We start from the raw sequence: 19,239 nt of genomic DNA, 5'->3' as shown, positions 1-19,239 counted from the left end.
TTTCTTAAATATGTATAGCCAATTTGAAAATTATATATATATATATATATATATATATATATATATATATATATATATATATATGTATAGCTAACATAATTAGTAAAATTATTCTTTTAAATCTCAATCATTCGTATAAAAATAACAAAATTGAATATAAAAATCTGTTTAATTGACCAAGAACATATACTTCTTACTTAATAAAAAAATTTTAAAAATAAATCTAAACAAATTTTAAAATAAGTACTCATGAGTTTACCCTAATAAGAAGTAAACAAATTAGAAATGATGAGGACAACACTAATACATTAACGTAGCCAATATAAAATAAAACTTGATTTAGCGCAGATATAATAAAGATACAGCTAAGCATAATTGTCTTTTCATGGACACAAAATGATCAGAAATAGATACAATTTTGGATTAGGAATAAAGAGATGCAAACTGTGGGAATAATGCTTCTATTAAATTGTCAAGCTTCTCTTCTATCAAAAATAAATGGACAAGAGTAATGCTAAGCAATAAAAACAAATTCTAGCAATATCTATCACTTAAGCCACGGGATGATTGAATAATCTGAAGTTATTAAACCCACTTATCTAAATTAATAATCCACATATTCTAATACTGAAACGGACAAATTTCTCTCTAATCTTATTTCAAATGAAAAATAACAAGTAACATTATGAAATTGACAAAATGTTCACCTATACGCAACCCCACCACATTGGTTTCACTTCTGAACAAATTGCCTCTTCGGCCTTTCCAAATTGCAACCGCCAAATTTTTAGCATTATTTTTTTCCCATTTGGGTCACAAAAGTACTTCAATTATTACGCCTGTTTAACATTAAATAATAATAATAATAATAATAATAATAATAATAATAATAATAATAATAATCATCATCATCATCATCATCATCATCATCATCATCATCATCATCATCATCATCATCATCTTTTGCAAAAAGAAAAGTGCTTAGCTTAAACATAAATATCAAATCAAGGGAGAGAGGTAAAAATAGTGAAATGAATGGAAATAAATTTTAAGAACGAAGCTGTTGTTCATCTACAAATTGTATTCTACATGCATTTCTAATGGTCCAAACGGCAGCTAATGTAGTCTTATATACAATAACTTTAGACATGAACCTAAAATAAGTGGAATGAAGGCTTTAGACAAAAACAACAGAAACATAGATACATATAGCAAGTTCAACCACCTTAAAAATTAAACATGCAACCTAGCTATGTACATAGCAGGGAGCTTACTTATCAACCGTAATCTGTAGCTTAAGGATGGATTCTATGACTCACGGTATTTAGTCAGATCAAACGTGAGAGTCCTCGAACAACTGAAAAAAAAAATTAAAAAAATTATATTTATATGAACTAAGGTAAATATAACGGATTTACACAATAAATATTTTAAAAAGAAATGCAATAAATGATGATAATAATGAAATCAATTGATAATGTGAAAGTATACCCTCTTTCAGAGTCCCTGTAAACACCAACTAAGGCTTCAGCTTTGTCATAAAAGCTGTCTTTCAGTGATATCACAATACTCTGGAAACCGTTGCCCCCATCAGCATCCTGGCTAACCCTTGCTCCTTCACAAGACTTTGCACGGATAAATCCAGCAACCTTAGCGACATTCAAGTTATCCAATGCAGCATCGACTTCATCCAATATGAAAAATGGTGAAGGCTTGTAGCTGAAACAAGAAGGGAGATTGGAATTCAGAATCAGAACCTTGTCCATGTTCCATGGAGTCTAATTGAGATTAATTTAAGGCTTAATTACTCAGTTGGACCTTATGATTTTATCAAATTTTTAATTAAATCTTTATAATTTAAAAATTTGTAATTGAGTTTTTATATTAGATAAAATTCTCAATTAAGTCCCTTCTAACTATATTTGTTTAAAAATAATTTTTCTTTTGGAATATTCGGTTTTGTATTTGATGTAGGATGAATTATAGAATATTCTTAAAGCAAATATTCTAAGATGATTTCATTTTTAAGAGAAATATAACAACTAGTAAAGATGTAATTACAGATTTTTATCAAATTTAAGAACAAATTACAAACTTCTAAATTGTAATAACCAAACTAAAAATTTATTGAAACTATTGGAAATAACATACTAGTTAAACTTTGATTTAATTAAGACTAAAATATTCGGAGTACCTTTTGACTTATTCAGTCTAAATTTTAAGAAAATGATTAACAAACTTGAAGATTCACATTTAAGTGTGCATCTGTGCATATAGACAGATGTATAAGTAGTAAACAGAAAAAATTGTATACCTGTGGATGGAAAATAACAAAGCAAGAGCAGCAACAGTTTTCTCCCCACCAGATAACTGCTCCATATCACGGAAGCGCTTTGTTGGGGGCATAGCAGTGTACTTGATGCCGTGTAGGAAAGGATCGTCTTCATTTTCCAAGTTTAAATATGCTGTTCCACCCAGCGGATGTGTGCTACTCTTTGTGAGTTGTTTGTAAATTTTATCTATATTGCCCGATATATGGTTGAAAGCATCCATGAACAATTCATACCTGCATTCAACGCACAAACTTCAGCTTTACAAATAGACAGATGATGTACAATCAGAAAATGCAGAGAGAGAATATTCAACCATGCAGAGAGAGAATATTCAACCGTGAGTTAAAGAAAATTACCATATGTATCGAAGTGATAATTACTAGGCTTAAAATCCCAAAAACACAACAAAGCCCTATCCCGATAAGTGGGACCGATTACATGGACCAAACAAAGCCATTGTGTCCGAACATTTCTCATCAATGGTTAAGACAACGTATTTTACTCTCTGAAGGGCAACTTACACTGTAAAGGAGCGAAATCCTTTGGGTTTTTTTTTTTTTTTTGGGGACTGGGGGATGAGTTATTAACTTTACAACAACAAAACCTTATTCTACTAAATTGGGTTGGCTACATAGATCAAACGATGTTATTACGTCTTATCAAATATCATGTCAGCAATAACCTCATTTAGATTTTTATCTCTCTTGACCACCTCATTTAGGATAGGTTGCCTCCGCCCCTAACCATTGGTCTATCTTTCATTTGATCTACCTCCAGATTGGATTTCTCCGCTGGTCTTCTCCCCACAAGTCCAAACCACCGAAACGATATTCCCCCATCTTTTCAACAATAGGCATCGCTCCAGCTTTCTTTCTCATGTCCTCATTTCTTATTTTGTCCATTCATACAAGGTCATTAATCCATCTAAGCATTCTCATTTCGACCAGACTAAGCTTATGTTTGTATCACCTTTTATCATCCAACACCTCATTCCATTAAGCATATGAGCATAACTAGTCTAATGGCAATGTAATATAATTTACCTTTTAAGTTATATCAACTTTAAAAAATAAAGAAAACAACTAACCATTTCCTTTTTCTCGTCAAGTCATGTACGCTATCTAAGAACTGAACTATTGGCTGTGCTAATATTACACATACTGACTAACAGAACAAAAGTAATTTGTACCTCCTTTGCTTAACTGAATTGAATCTATCAGCTTTCTCCTTCTCTTCTTTCCTCACCAATTCAAACTCTTCAGTTACAGCTTTTTCCTTTTCAAGAAGAGCCTCATATTGGTCCAATGCCTTCAAATTTGGTGCTGTTCTCTCAATTTCAGATACCAAGGAATCCATTTTTTGTTTAAATTCCACCTCAATTTTATCCCTGTCAGAGTGCTTATCTTTCAGTGCCCTGCTTAGCTGATCAAAATCAAAAACTGGACCTGGGGTTGAGGTGCCGGTATCCATCGGGTCAGATATGGTTGGAAGGCTAATCTGTTCAAATTCACACTTATCTAATATTTCCTGTTTTTGTACAATCATCTGCTCAATATGTGCCTCCTGTAAAAAAACATTAAATAAAACGTGTTGTTGGCTATCTATACTCATAAGTTACAGAAGAGACAACAGCTATAGCCCATCTAACCTTGGTGTTTATCAGACGATTAAGTTTGGATATGTTTGTTGTGGCTGACGAAGCCTGCTTTTTCCATTCTTGGATTTCTTTCTCACAATCTTCCGACTTTGATTTCCACTCTACAAGAGTAACGAGAAAGAGAGAAAACCAATCAGCCAAGCAAGGAAAAAACCATAAACAGCAAACTGAAGTGACGGTGTCCTTTTGTGAAGATGGATCAATCATTTTTCCATCAATTCAAATGAAATAACAGAGCACACACAGATAGCCAAGCTCTCACTACAATAACAAAGTAACAAACCAACTGTGAATATGAAGAGAGGAGAAAAAGGTGATCAACCCAATAAAACCTTAAAGTGTAATGTTTTCTATCTATATTATAAAGCAAACACAAGTTGTATCACATAAAACCTTTTATTTCTTTCTTAAGCTGGTCAATCTCTTCGGTAGCATTCTCGGTAGCCAACTTTACTTCAGCTTCTTTGTTCTGTGCCCGTTTTAAATTATTCTGTAAAGTATCCAGGGATGATTCTAGCTCTTGAATTCTTGAACTCATGTCCCTATTTTGCTCATATTCCAATCTGTAAAAATAATTTCAAGAGAGAATATCCATAAATAGATGCATGAATTATTTCAAAAGTAACCAACAAGATGACAAGTAAAATCAAAACGCATGATCCAAATTTTCTTTTCTTTTTTAACTTTGGATTTGTCCTATATGATTTCTTCAAGATAGTTGAAAATTTTTAGTAAAAGCAACAAGGATGCACATTCCATACCACATGAAGAAAAGCTTTAGTTGAATTACTACTATTCATGCAAATGAAGAGCTGCAAATTGGCATTTCTCATAGAAATCGCTTCTGCACAACATAGAATATCTGATACAACAGCACCCATAGGATGGATATGGGCGTAAAAAGTGTACTAGTTAAGAAGATTCTTGTTTCTTAGAATAAAATAGGTACTAGGAAGCCAATGCAACCCACCCAAGTGTAAAATAGATAAGAATAATTATACAGCATACACTGCTATACACAATACCACACATATTGTTTCTATCCCCAAAATATAGCAGAAATTAGTGCAAAATAATATCACAGTTCAGCAGGCTTGACCTGGTAGTAGAACTTCAAAAATTGTTTTTCCTTCATTCCATTTCCCAAAATCCTTTTTTTTTTCTTCAACACAATCCAAGTCTAATATTTTCTGTATTGTAATTTGTATTTAAATACATTTTCAGCAAAGCACATTGATAGAAGTTGCTTGTAAGTTCACAAAGAAATGCAAACATGTAAAACTTGTAGGTCAAGTTTTTAACAGATAACAAGAAGTACAATGTTTGGTTTAAAGGGAGAACGTAACATACTGATATTTTAATTTTGAAATTTGGCTACTCAGATCTAGCCTCTCTTCCGCAACACTCTGAGCATCTTTGAGTCGGTTTTCTTCATATTCACGGATATTTGCAACCTTAACTTTCTTGCTAAATTCTTGGTAAATCCCATCTGTTATTTTATTTATATTCATCTCGAGCATACTTATTTCTGATTTCCTCTTATCAACAGCATCTCTTAACTGAAGAGTTTAAACAACGTTAGGTATACAAGTATGTTGCCATGACTATACAAATAAGAATGTTATCATCACCTTCTGGAGTTCCGGACTCATACGACCAATTTCTTCTTTGATGTTCTTTTTTTCGTGGCTCAAATTTCTAAGCTTGTCTTTGATGCTTTTCTGACAAAAGTTAAAAGCATAGAAAATTAAATAATTGTAATATACATATTGGTCAGAATCAAAGAAAAATCCCTCTAATCGATGGCCAGCAAAAACTTGTATTTATCTGTCTAAAGATGCACAGAAAATTTCATTCCTAAGCACGGAGTTCCATATAAACTGTCATATAATAGACAACCAAAATGCGCAATATTCAATAATAATAACCAAGGTGGAGAGACCATGTGAAAATAGTCAAAAGCAGATATTACATGGCAAATAATAACAGAGAGCCAAATCAGGCCAGTCGGCCAGTGTATATCACATTCATCGAAAATTCATCAGCAATTCCTATCCTGAAAACCTTTAACAATTTCCATAAAGAAGTAATATGACGTGAATCATTTATCACAAATCGTAGAAGTTCATGATTTTTATATATCATAACATTCAGGCAAAGTGGTTTTGCTGGTGTATGAGCTGGGAGGAATGGTGGAAGAATCAAACTTACCTCCTCAATATCAGCGTAGTGGATTTTCTTCTCGAGTCCACTAATTTTGCCAGCAGCTTCAGACTCTTTGAGGTGCATATCTCTTATTGATCCTAGTTTTTCCAAATCTGATTCATACTGCTCTTTCTTTTTGTTAAGTCCTAAAAAACAACATGTTTATTGCAAGAGCAAAGCATTGGCTTTAACTGTGCCCAAATAATAACAATAAAATTAATAAAAACCTTCAATTTTCTTGTCATCCCACTGTTTTGATCTTGCTTCCATTCCACCACTAGTGCCACCAGTCATCGTGCCGGATTTTGTCAGCAGAATTCCGTCCACAGTCACAACTAACCAAATCACACAAGACAATGATATTAAAAGCACCAGGAATGCAATACATGTATAATGCGTAGTGTCAGGTTCTTAAGAAGCAAAATGGTTGTTATATAAGCAACAAAACAACAAATAACTCAATGTAATGAGACAAAGTCAATTAAAAGTTATAAATTGAGGGTCAGATACAAAACCAGTGGGAAAGAAAAATGGCAGGTTAAAATAAAAAACAAATACCCGAGAACTCCCATCTAGTTTACAAGCAAATGATATTAAGAAGATAATGTATCTATAGCTAATAGAAAGAAAGAAATAATGCATAGTTACCTTTAAACCTCTCACCACTCCAGCCTAAAACTTTTGCCTCCTCAAGATCATCACAGACAAGAGTATTTCCCACAGCAAAGAGAATTGCCTTCTCCAAGGAAGGATCAAACTTGAGCTAGTTAAGTTGAAAACTTAAAAAAGAACTTGGTTCATCAAAATCATATTATATCCCTATATATTAATACACCATTTCCTTTTCTCCTCATTTTCCTCTCTTCATAACCAAGAGAAGATATATATACACACATACACACACACAGTTTCTTTCTCTATATTTTTCTCTTCTACCAATTTTCAAAGTATTGTCAAATACAGCAGGAAGAATCTGAAGTAAAAGTGTCACAGATTTATCTTGTTAAATGCAGCAGGAAAAATCTGAAAAAGTGTGGCAAATTTAAGCAATGGCAGACAAAAGAATAGCACTCAAGAATTCGGAAATTTCAAGCACTATGGTTAACATCAAACATTGTTTATCTTTTAAAACAGTCAAGTAAAGCATGATAATAGAATGTTCCAGAGAAAAAAGTTCCCAATTTCATGAGAACAACTTCAAATAACGAAATCTGAAAGCACCTATATATACTTTCACAACTAGATTTTTAATGAAGCCACTGGTTGAAAAGGATATTGAATCACATCAAAAACCAGTTTCGCTGTACCCCCTAATGTGCGCAATCTTTCCATGATTGGCTTCACTCGAATTGATTGCAGAGGAATGAATGTCTGAGGAGGAAGCCTTTGATCTTTCAAATACTGCAAAGAAGCAAACAAATTGATGGTACAATTAATGCATAAACCAAATAAAATCAATGCGCCAAATCTAGAAATATTGGAACCAATGATATTTTTTACATTTTACACATTTTCTATGCACTTGCAGCAATTAAAGTATCTTTTCAGGATAACCAAAGACACAGGAAGCAAGTAGCAAGATGGGTCAAACATAACATTTTCTAGCAGAAATGCAGCAGCAGCAGCAAGGTAAAATTAACAAATCCAGTCATCTTGGATGAAAAGGCAACAAATGTTATTCCTACAGCTTGAAGGCACCAACCTAAATTTTTGCTGATCGGGTTTTGGTTCATGAAGTTTATACAGAACAACATATCCTGTGCAATAGCTCAAGTCCAAGACAAACTGCTATCTATTTTCTCAGAGAAATGATTTATCCTCCTAATAAATCTTCCTAAATACCCCCCTAATCACTAAATAAGGGAAGAATCTATTGCATTTTTTAAAAAAATATAATATTTACTTCATTACAACTTAGGAGGATGTTTATGAATGTATTTATGATGCTATATCATTAATCTTCTTAATGTTTCAAAGCTGAAGCAGTGCTCCCACACACATAATCAGCATTAATAATTTAATATTAATGTTGCTTTGGCAAATCAACGATACGCTGCGTCCAAATAAAAGGCAAACATAGTTTCAACAGCAAAATAGAAATAGAAAGCTGTAAAATGATCACGATTTTTTCGAGGACTTTCCCTCCAGACATGTTAATTCAAATGCTATGCCTTTAGAAAACTGTTCTATTGGTTTTTGCTCTTGTATGGAGGATTATCATCCATCTCCATGTACTATTCGCTCCATCTTAATGATATTTTTCTTTTATAAAAAAAACAGAAACAGAGTTGCAAAAGATGACTCGGTAGTTATTATTAAACAGACACACATAGACCCAATAGCACAAAACACAATTAGGAAATCTCATTAGCACCTTGATGCATTCCTTTCCAGTCTTTTCATCTTCAACTACAACTGCATCCATAAATTTACCCATAGCAACAGTAACAGCAAGGTTATACTTCTTCTGTGTTGGCCTGCAAAGATCAGTCATGCGGCCATGGACCCCTTGAAATAGGCGTTTCAGAGCCTCCACAGCCTGAGACAGCCTAGCATCTCTCTCATTTTCATATCTATCAGCCTTCAATTCACGTAGCTGATTTTCTATTTCACTAATTTTTAGCTCCAAGCTTTTATGTTTAGTCCTGCAGATCAAAATCAGCATGGCCATCTACATTTCCTCAGTAAAGTACTTCGACGAAACATGTGCTTAACCAATTAAAAGTTAAAAGAAAAAAAGAAAAAAAATAGTAGTTATCTTACCTAGAATCACGATGTTTCTCCTCCATCACACGCAGTTCCTTTTTCAGTTTCTCAAGCTCATTCTTGTTTCCTTCAGAACCACCAAGAATTTTTTTAAGCCTTGTCTTCATCTGTGTTTCTTGCAAATCCAACTCAGACACCCTGTTTTCCAACTGTTGAAGATTTTCTTCCAAATTTTTTTTAGCTTCACTATCAGCATGCTGCTGCCTATCTAGAAGCTCTTTCTCCTCTCTTAGCTTTGCAGTTTTCATTCCAGCTTTTTCCTTGCTGTAATAGTAACATCACATCATAAATTTGCCAGAGAGAGAGAGAGAGAGAGAGAGAAGAAAACTGAAAATCAACATGCACGCAACACTAGTGCAGTAGTGCTGACAAAAATTCTTTCTTTTTCTCCCTTCAGCTACTTTCCAACTAAAAATGCATGGCTAACTAATGTAAGCAATGAATAACAACAACAACAACAACAACAACAAAGCCTAATCCGTTATCCCACAAGGTGGGGTCAACTACTTAAATCAAACAAACCATAGTGCTCTATCATGGATCACCGAATACAATATTGTAGAGCAGGCAACAAGATCTTCACATATTTGCCAAATGTAGCCAAAATCACATATCCAAACATGTTCCGACTTTCAAAATCTGACAATGACATTTGTTCTCATTTTTTTGTTCCTTTTCAATTTGAGAATAGCCAACACCCAATTTTCACACAAGAAATGGCAAATATATGTGTGTGTGCTCACATGCGGGGTTCTAGAAAGACCAAATATGCCTAACATTTAACATGATTTGCATTAAACATGCATAACCAATAAACATAAGTGCACAGTGCATAAGCAATGACAATTTTAATTGCAACCTATAACTAAACCCTATGATTTAAGTTCTTACACCAACCATGATGCAACAAGTCAGAAAAAGATAAAGAATAAAAGAAATGAAGAGTAACATATAGCAAAGAGCAACAGCATAAAAGAATGGGAATTTTTATTAATATACACCCACATTTGAAAATATTCTTCCAAGTCATCACCATCTAACTGTAGTTTATCACGAACATCTCGACCCCTTTCTTGTAGGGCTGCCATTTTTGCTGTAAGATCCTGTATGCCCTTCTGTAGCTCTTCTATATCATCAGCATGTCTCCTCCGTTCTGCTCTTTTCTTTTCAAGCTCCTTATTGCTTTTCTTAATTTTTGAATTTATACGATTAATCTCCTCCCGCAGCTTGAGGAGCTCAGGTTGCTGGATGGACAACAGGAAAAACAAGAAGCAGTTCCATAAATTAATCATTCCATAAGAGGCGACAAATACAATACAAATAGGGAATAAAATTCCAAAAATGTAGCAAGATGAATGTCAGCAACTCCTAGCTAGTACCTAGCTCTCATTTTATTTTGTCTATAGAAGTTAGGAACTGCTAGCTTAGATAGGTTGCAAACTAGAGTGGGTGCTAACCAACCACTCATGCTACTGCCAGAATAATAAAACCATTCTCCAGAACTTGGAATTCTAATCTTAAGACCAATTCTCTTCAGAGAAATATGAACAAAAGCAACAAAATTCAAAAAATAATGCACTCAATCAAATCATGCATAAAGTTCAATGGATGGTGTTGAGGATGAAGTGATGACAATGATCTTATATTCTTTCACATACCAAATGTGGTAAAAATACTCACACTCTTGTCAAGTCTACTACTTTTCTCCGTAATTTTCTTTTCACGTAACGCAATCTCTTTCAGATATTTAGCCTGCTCCTTTTTCTTTTTACTAGCCTCATGTTCAAAATTTTCTAGTTCTTCCATAACTTCTTTACGCCGTTTTTCATCCTCATCAAGCTCCTCGTTTGTTTTAGCAACATCCTTTTCTATATTGAACAACTGCCACAGGAAATGTTCTTTCTTTATAGATTTCTGCAGGGAAAAAAACAAACAGATACAGCATAATCAGTCTACATAAGATCAAGAGAGATGAGGAAAAAATGCATTAATCAATAGGTGCATACATAATTCAACTTGAAACATGAGGTTACAAAGACAAGTATCCCAACAGAGTAATATCATCTTTTCTATCAACAGAAGCAAATAATATGATCCAAGAAATGTCTCAAAACAACTTTGCAGCTAAACTTGCAAAAATAATTTTAAAATTAATCCTGCAATTTCGCAGCAAAGTAGCAATTTCAGATCCCTAGACTACGCATGGTTTGTGTTCAGCATCCAAAAATAAGCATTCTAAGAAAAGGAGTCCGCATCATCACACATTTGGCTAGTATTATACCATATCATATCATTCCAACCTAATGACTTGTTTGGAAGAAATGCACAATAAGTGCATAAATGTTTGCTGATAGTGAGACATTAAAATTGCAGAAATGAGCAGAGAAATGAGCAAACATGAAATTAATGAGATATTAATACCAGTTGTTCTTGCAGTCGGAGATGTTTCTCTGCCTCTTCTTTTTGTTCTTTCTTCTGTTTTCTCTCCATCACCACTGTCTTTTTCTTCTGATAGACAAGTGCTGATTTTTCTTCAGCTGCACCCTTTTCTTCTTCAAATTGCTCGTAGTCCCTCTTGAGCTCATCAGAGCCAGATATCTGCTCGAGAAGGGCAGTAAGTTCCTTTGGGTTTTTTGATGCAATGGATTCTACATCACCCTGTATGAGAAAGCCAATTGATCAAATGAGCAAGTATGGTCATTCATGAATTTCAACTATGCAAACCACCATATGGGATGCAAATTGCAATTTTTTGAGTGATTTGATACTCCATCCATCATGGACACAAAGTCCAACTCAATAAGCTTACCAAAGTTGTATGCATGCTTGTACAATCAGTTTCCAAGCATAAAATATAGATTCACACCATCAAAGGGAGCTTGTGAAGGTTGAAATGTGAGTCTACAATCTAGGTTTGGAAATTGAGCTAGTATTGTTTCAGAAATACTGCCATTTGGGCTGTTACCACAACTATATGCTGAATTTTTCCATAACTGTCCAATGATTGCCTCGTTGCAAATCAAAATTTAGATAACAAAAGCCACCTAAAGCAAGATACTACCATAGCTTTCGATAATAAGTTAATTACAAACCAAAAATTTATAACCACACACTTAGCACATAATATGGGAGATACTCCCTCTTTTTTCATTTTTATTTAGTCAATTTAGCAGATCCAAAGGAAACTAATGGAACTTTTCAAAAGTCCAAATTCACATTTTGAACTTTTTGTCCCATTTGGCTGTTCAATATTCACTTACTATAAACAAATTATTTTTCATAGTGTGAAGTTAAAATATTTAATTCTGCAAGAACCCTTACAAAAGAAACACCTATATTATCATGTATCAAAAACAACTAACTCACAGTTACTTTACAATTGTTCCCTGCTCATAAACTATTGAATGAGCTATTTACCGAACAGGCCCTAGACCAGATGCCCAATTATAAAAACTATTTTGTCTAAACACCCATATTGAATGTCTAGCATATAGTTTCATAGAGTTAACACTACATACATCTATCTTCTCCCAAGAGACACAACAATCTAACGGTGTGCTCATTTCATACAATTCAAACAATTTCAAAAGGAAATTGGTATGCCTACGTTTATGCTTCATAGCCCTATGCAGTCCCTACAAATTACACGTCCAACTAACTGAGTCTCACCAACCATAATTCCTTCAATTACATAAATAGAAAACAAACTTTTTTTTTTAAAAAAATAAATGATGTTCAAATAATCAAATTCACCTGAAAGACGAGAAAATTGCGAGCCTTGACAAGTATCCCAAGGGACTTAAGCTTGGCATTATAAACATCCCAAGTGACAACGTTACCGTCGATTCGGTACTCGCTGGCGCCGGCGCTGGTGATGGCTCGAGTGAACGTGATCTCGGTGTCCGAACCGTTACTACCGTTATTGTTGTTGAGCTGGTAGACGAGCCGAACGAATGCCCTGCGTCCCTTCTGCTCCTTCTCCTTGTCGTCGGAGGCGTAGATGAGGTCCCTCAGCTGCGCACCACGGAGTTGGCCGGTGCGGACGCCGAGGACGAAGCTGATTGCGTCCATGAGGTTCGATTTTCCGGCGCCGTTGGGACCGATGATGGCGGTGAAGTCGAAGAAGGGGCCGATTACTTGGTGGCCCTTGTAGGACTTGAAATTCTCCATTTCCAGGCGGTGGATTCTCCCCGCCGGGGACGGGAGAGATGGCATCGTGAAGTAGGGGGAACCCTAGATTCGGAATTTGAGTGAATGTGGGAGTAAGTTAGTGAATGACTGAAGGGATTTGGGGATTAGGGTTTGGGCATCTGCGGGGAATTGAAAAGAAGAGAGGGGGAATTGGCGGGAGGGTGGAATTTTTGGGAGAGAGATTATGTTCTGTTTGGGGAATTGTTTAGTGTGAAGTGTAAACTGTTAAACGGGAGTGACACATTAAAAATTTAAAACAACACGTCAACAAATAAGCCAAAAGTTTTCTGATTTGATTTAAAAAAAAATGACATAAACAAATTAAATAGCTTCTAATATTGAATTTGATTTACATTTTTTCAAAGGGTTCGATTTATAGTTTATTCAATTTATTATTAGTACAGTATATATATGTTGATTTATTAATGAACAATATATATAGTAAATCGAATTAGTTTGATTCGATTTAATTATTGACATTTATTTTATATTAATTTTAAAATATAAATATTAATAAAAAATATTTTTATTTAAATTCAAATAAAATACTAAACAAATCAAAATGAATAAGAATAGGTATTTATTTTTTATATTTTAGCAAATTTTAGAAAATCTATATTTTTATAAATTTATGAATTTAAAATAAAACAATAAATAATTTTTAAGAAATTCATTAAAAATTATCATTTGACTCATTAGCATCAAAAAAAATTATTATCGAAACTTTCTATATTAAAAAAGTTTGTTTTTTATGATTGGAAGAAAACTTGTTTAATTAATCATTTTAATTCTCAAATTTTGAAAATTAAAAAAAAATATTTTTCAGTTTTTTAAAAACAAACTGTGTTAATTATATTATGAGCAATGTTGTATAAATACATAATCAATAAAATTTATTAATTTAGATTAATATTTTGTTAATTTTAAATATTAAATTTTAAATTTTAATAATATTAAAAAAGTGTTATATTAAATTATTAATTAATAAGAGACACAATTTATTATTTATTTTTATTAAATTTTTATCATTATATTTTTTTCTAATTTTTTTAATGAAAATAAATTAGACTTTCATAATTTATTCTATTTTATTATCAAACGATATATAAGAACATTAATTTTTGTGTCTCTGTTCTTTGTGTCTTATTCTTAGTGTCTTGTCTTATCTTGTCATGTTTTCAGAACCAAATGCAACTATTGATACCTCATTCAAGCCACTCCCTTGTTAAAGAAATAACCAGTTAATACTCAAAGTGGTCCTTGAATTTGCAGTTGAGTTTCAATGTCATCCCTAAACTTAAAATTGTCTCAAATTTGTCCTTCAACTCAACAACGGTCATTCCTGAGATATTTTCTAGTGACAAAATAATGACGTGATTGGACAGAGGCCACATTGAAAATCACGTTGTACTGGTAAAATGTCAACCTTTCATTTTTTGCACCCAAATAGAACATAAACGACATCCTTTTAGGGTATTTAAGGGTTTTAACTCTGGAAATATCCTAAATGATGTCGTTTATGTTCGATATGGACGCTAAAAATGAAATGACGATATTTTACTAGTCCAACGTTGCCTCTATCCAACTATGTCATCATTTCATTATTGGAAAGTATCTTAGGAACGACCGTTGTTAAGTTGAGGGACAAATCTAGGACAATTTTAAGTTCAGAGATGACATTGAAACTTGACTTCAAATTCAGGGACCACTTTCAATATTAACTCGAGATATAACCATTCATGTTACCTCCTCCTATCAGTTTAAAATTTTGGGATTAGTAGTTTTATGATATGGTATCAAAATTCTATATCAGAAAGGTTTAGAGTTCGATCATTGGTGAATCCTAAAAGTAGAAAAAAATAGCATAAGACAAATAAAAAGAGAAAAAAAAAGGCATATACAAAAATTAAGCAACCCAAAAAGAGACTCTTATGGAGCATGTTGCTAACTTTTCTACTTCCAAAATTGGTTTCTTGTTTGATCAACCATGGAAAATGTCATAACATCTAATAAACAAATATCGCTGCTAACCACGGTTCTTTCTTTTTTTGGTTCATAGTTTTTGTATATTCTATTTTTTTCATTCAGTTCATTATCTCCCTCTCTTTCCTGAATCCTGATAAACGTCTTTTTTTCTAAATTTTTTCGTTTAATTTATTATGTCTACTTTCAGACAAGTCCCTGATTCTAATGCCTTTGTCCCTATCTCTGCTGACACTGTCTCTACTCGTCCTATAGTTATTGTCCATTCTAGTAGAATTGACTCATATCGAAAATATATTAGTACTGTAGCAGAAAAAAATACCAATGACACCGTATGTAATTTTTGTGAAAATTTATGAAAGGAGACATTACACGAACAAATGAGCTCTTAATGATCAAACCTGGAAATATTGCTGGATGTAAAATAATTCCAAAAGATGTTATTACTGAAATATAGGAGTATTATAATAAAAAAAAAAAGAATCGAGAAAGACAAAGTGCTATACTGACAAGCACTAAAGAACATAGTGTCAATACTAGGAAGCTTGATTTAAAATGTTTGGGATATGGATTGTTAGAGATAGATGATCAAGAAATTGATGAAATTCATTATTCAAATCCAACTCCAATGACAGTAGCTAGAAGGGGAGCAAGTTCTATGAGAGATCCAATGAATTTATTTGTTAAAAGATCTGAAACTGTCATTGCAAGAAACAAAAGAGAGAAATTGAGGCAGCAGAACATCAAAGAAACATGCAATAAGAAAGCGATTCGTAGAGTTCATCGATACATAGCACGGTAATTCTATCAAACTGAAATTTCATTGAACCTAGTGTGGTTGAAGAGTTTTCAAGAAACATTGTGGTTTGTTGGAAGCTTTGGTCCTAATTTACCTATTTTCTACTTATCATGCTCTAAGGGTTCCTTTCTTTAATGAGGAGTTAGAATACACTGAGGTAGCGTTTGTTTTGAGGTATTGAGACAGAGATTGGGAGACTAAGATTTAGTATCATGTTTGTTGGTTCAAAGACTGGTACTAAATTTTCTGTCTCTGTCCTTAAAATTTCAGTATTTTAGTACCTCCAAAAAGTATGGATACAGGAGACTAAAATTTTTAGAGATGGAGACTGAAACTTTAATAACATTTTATACCTAAAATATCCTTATTTCAATTAATTAATTCTAATTTTATCTTTGTACAAATTAAATTAGAGTTTTATTCTTGTTTTAATTTCTGTCTCCCACTTTGCACCAAACAGAATACTGAAATTTATTTTAATCTTTGTCTCTTAGTCTCTGTCTCTCAGTCTCAATCTTTCCGTCTCTGTCTCTCCGTCAAACGCTACCTAAAAGATTGTTGAAGGGTCATAAAGAACAATAAAAAAATATGACTGCTCTATTATGTCAAATGTTTGGACAGATAAGAGATAAAAGAGCATTATTAATTTTTTTTTGTAAACTCCTGTTGGGACAATATTTTTTAAATCTATTGATGCCTCATTGCCTCTGATTATGTGAAGATTGGTGAAAATTTATTTGAGTTTATTGATAGTATTGTGAAAGAAATTGGGAATCAAAATGTTGTTCAAGTTATAACTGACTATGGGAGCAAATATATTGGTAGCGTTTGTTTTGAGGTACTGAGACTCAATATCATGTTTGTTGGTCCATAAATTGGTACTAAAATTTCAGTCTCTGTTCTTAAAATTTTAATATTTGAGTACCTCCAAAAAAATGGGGACATAGAGGATTGAAATTTTTAGGAGAGGAGATTGAAACTTTAATAACATTTTATACCTAAAATATTTCTATTTTAATTAATTAATTCTAACTTTACCAGTTGTGCAAATTAAATTAGGGTTTCATTCTTATTTCAATCTTTGTCTCTCACTTTACACCAAACACAATACTAAGATTTATTTCAATCTCTATCTTTCAGTCTCTATCTCTTAGTCTCAATCTCTTAGTCTCTGTCTCTCTTCTAAATATTACCTTATAGATTATTTGCGTTTTATTTTATTAATCTGAACTTATTATCTTTAAAAGACAATTTTATTAAAAGTAATTACATTAATTTTAAGATTATTGAAGTTTAAATTAATTATAATTTATTGAGAAAATGACAAATAGGTCCCTGACCTTTTGTCCCGCAGACATTTTCGTCCCTGACCATTGAAAAATACTTTTAAGTCTCTGACCTTCACAAAACTTGGACGGATCAGTCCCTCCGTCCAAGACCCAACAGAAAAGTCAGACGTGGCTTCCATAATGCTTGTCATGCGTACGCATCGCCTGGCAGACTTCCCTCTCACACGTACGCGTGGGTAACGCTTACGCGTCGCCATGAATTCAACAAATCCTCATAATTTCATAAATTCTCCACTTTGGATGCTTTTTTTTATTTCTTTCAAGCTATTCTTGCCTTCAAAACATTAAATCACTCAAACAAATATATCAAGGCATCGAATGGGAGAAAAGTAAATTAAATTTAGCTCTAATCCCATTACAACCCTTGAAAAGACATCTTGATATGTGTATCTATGCATTGAATATATGTTGATTGGTAGAAGAAGAGCAAGCCTTAGAAAGCAAGATTAGTAGAGAATTGAGAGAATTGACCCTCAAACACTAGAGAGATTAGAGTGCAAACACTTCCGGTGAGGGTTCGATGCTCAATCCATTGTTCCTTACTTTCACGAGCTTTCTTCTTGCAAGTATATTTATACTTTATTTTGAGATTTGAATTAGTGGAATTCATAAATTATCATACCATCTTAGCCCTACTTGTTCATATATGTTCTTGGAGAATGATTCATTTTAACCAAGTAGGTAGACGCATTTTGCATATTAGTTGATGAACCATAAGAGTTTAGAATGAGGACATGCTAATATTTAAGTGTGAAAAAATTGCTAGACCATAATTTTATAGTTTATATTGTATTGAATTTGATGGATTTTATCAATTTTTCCACATTTATTTACTAAAATAGCATGGTTTTGTGAATTTCTCCTAAGTATGCTTAATGATTGAAAACATGTTTTTTAGGCTATTAAATTGCTAAATTTAATTTACTTTTCTTCTATTCGATGTCTTGATATGTTTGTTTGAGTGATTTAAAGTTTTGAAGGCAAGAATGACTTGAAAGAAATGAAAAAAAAAACATGCAAAGTGGAGAATTTATGAAGAAATGAGGATTTGTTAAATTCATGGCGACGTGTACACGTGACCCACGCGTATGCGTGAGAGGGAAGTCTGCCAGGCGACGCGTACGCGTGGGTGACAAGCATTACGGGAGCCACGTCAGACTTTTCCGTTGGGTCTGACGGAGGTATTTGGATGGAGGGACTGATCCGTCCAAGTTTTGTGAAGGTCAGGGACTTAAAAGTATTTTTCAATGGTTATGGACGAAAATGTCCGCGGGACAAAATATCAAGGAACTATTTGTCCTTTTCTCTAATTTATTCTACTAGTTTAAACTATTTATTAAAAATTATTTTAATAGATAATTTTAAATTGATTTTTATAATTATTATTATCATTTGAATTTTGATTAATTAAGATTATTATATAATTTTGTTATGATAAGATATTTTACATAATTAAAATTATAATTTTAGTAATTATTAATAATAAATATTTTATAATTTAAAACTGTTCTTGCACGTGAAGTATTGAAGGATTTTCTGTTATTAGGTTTTAACTTGTCTTGATTTTTTACTTTACTGTTAAGAGAAAAATGTAACCATGATGTCTTGATTTCATTTTCTATTAGGAAATTTGCAACTATGATTTTGTTTTTGTGCATAATTAGAAACTTCTTTTCGGTTTATCTCTTTCACTTTTCCATGTTGAGTACCATGTGTTTGGTAGTATCTGGAATTTGTAAATTGTAAGTCAACATTGAAATTAAAAAACCTCTTCTTGGATGCTTTAACTAGGATTTTGTACTTAAATGGCTGACTTCTAAATGGTTTTCAAATTTTCGTCCTATAGTTTTTTAAGTTTTTTGTTTGGATTTTCAACTTAATATTGTCTTTTGTTCTACGTTTAGCTCTTATATATTGAGGAGGTTTAGGTGTTGAAGGATCTAAGTGTACCTAGTT

General features: G+C 32.9%; 1 protein-coding gene across 1 annotated transcript; it reads right to left on the bottom strand.

Moving 5' to 3' along the window:
• Positions 1-1,024: 1,024 nt before the first annotated feature.
• On the bottom strand, positions 1,025-13,346 carry LOC130933153 (structural maintenance of chromosomes protein 1). Its single transcript, XM_057862691.1, has 18 exons — positions 12,715-13,346; positions 11,383-11,619; positions 10,642-10,875; positions 9,967-10,205; positions 8,959-9,225; positions 8,570-8,840; positions 7,473-7,596; positions 6,844-6,954; positions 6,423-6,530; positions 6,202-6,341; positions 5,622-5,711; positions 5,341-5,549; positions 4,384-4,553; positions 3,982-4,091; positions 3,523-3,896; positions 2,315-2,566; positions 1,492-1,719; positions 1,025-1,357 (listed from the first exon to the last, which is right to left on the bottom strand). Exons 1-18 carry the CDS (start codon positions 13,174-13,176, stop codon positions 1,309-1,311), a joined length of 3,675 nt encoding a protein of 1,224 aa, XP_057718674.1. The 5' UTR covers positions 13,177-13,346; the 3' UTR covers positions 1,025-1,308.
• Positions 13,347-19,239: the final 5,893 nt, after the last annotated feature.

Source organism: Arachis stenosperma, chromosome 6 (genome assembly GCF_014773155.1).
Source record: "Arachis stenosperma cultivar V10309 chromosome 6, arast.V10309.gnm1.PFL2, whole genome shotgun sequence".
Taxonomy (NCBI): Eukaryota; Viridiplantae; Streptophyta; class Magnoliopsida; order Fabales; family Fabaceae; genus Arachis; species Arachis stenosperma.
Note: the sequence above shows the minus strand (reverse complement) of the source record. Positions and strands in the feature narration are given on the sequence as shown.

Coding starts and splice junctions, on each gene's coding strand:
- LOC130933153 (XM_057862691.1), bottom strand. CDS start 13,176: ATGCCATCTCTCCCGTCCCCGGCGGGGAGAATCCACCGCCTGGAAATG. Junction 6,955..7,472: donor ACTGGTTTTTGATGTGATTC/AATATCCTTTTC, acceptor TTAACTAGCTCA/AGTTTGATCCTTCCTTGGAG. Junction 3,897..3,981: donor ATCGTCTGATAAACACCAAG/GTTAGATGGGCT, acceptor GTTTTTTTACAG/GAGGCACATATTGAGCAGAT.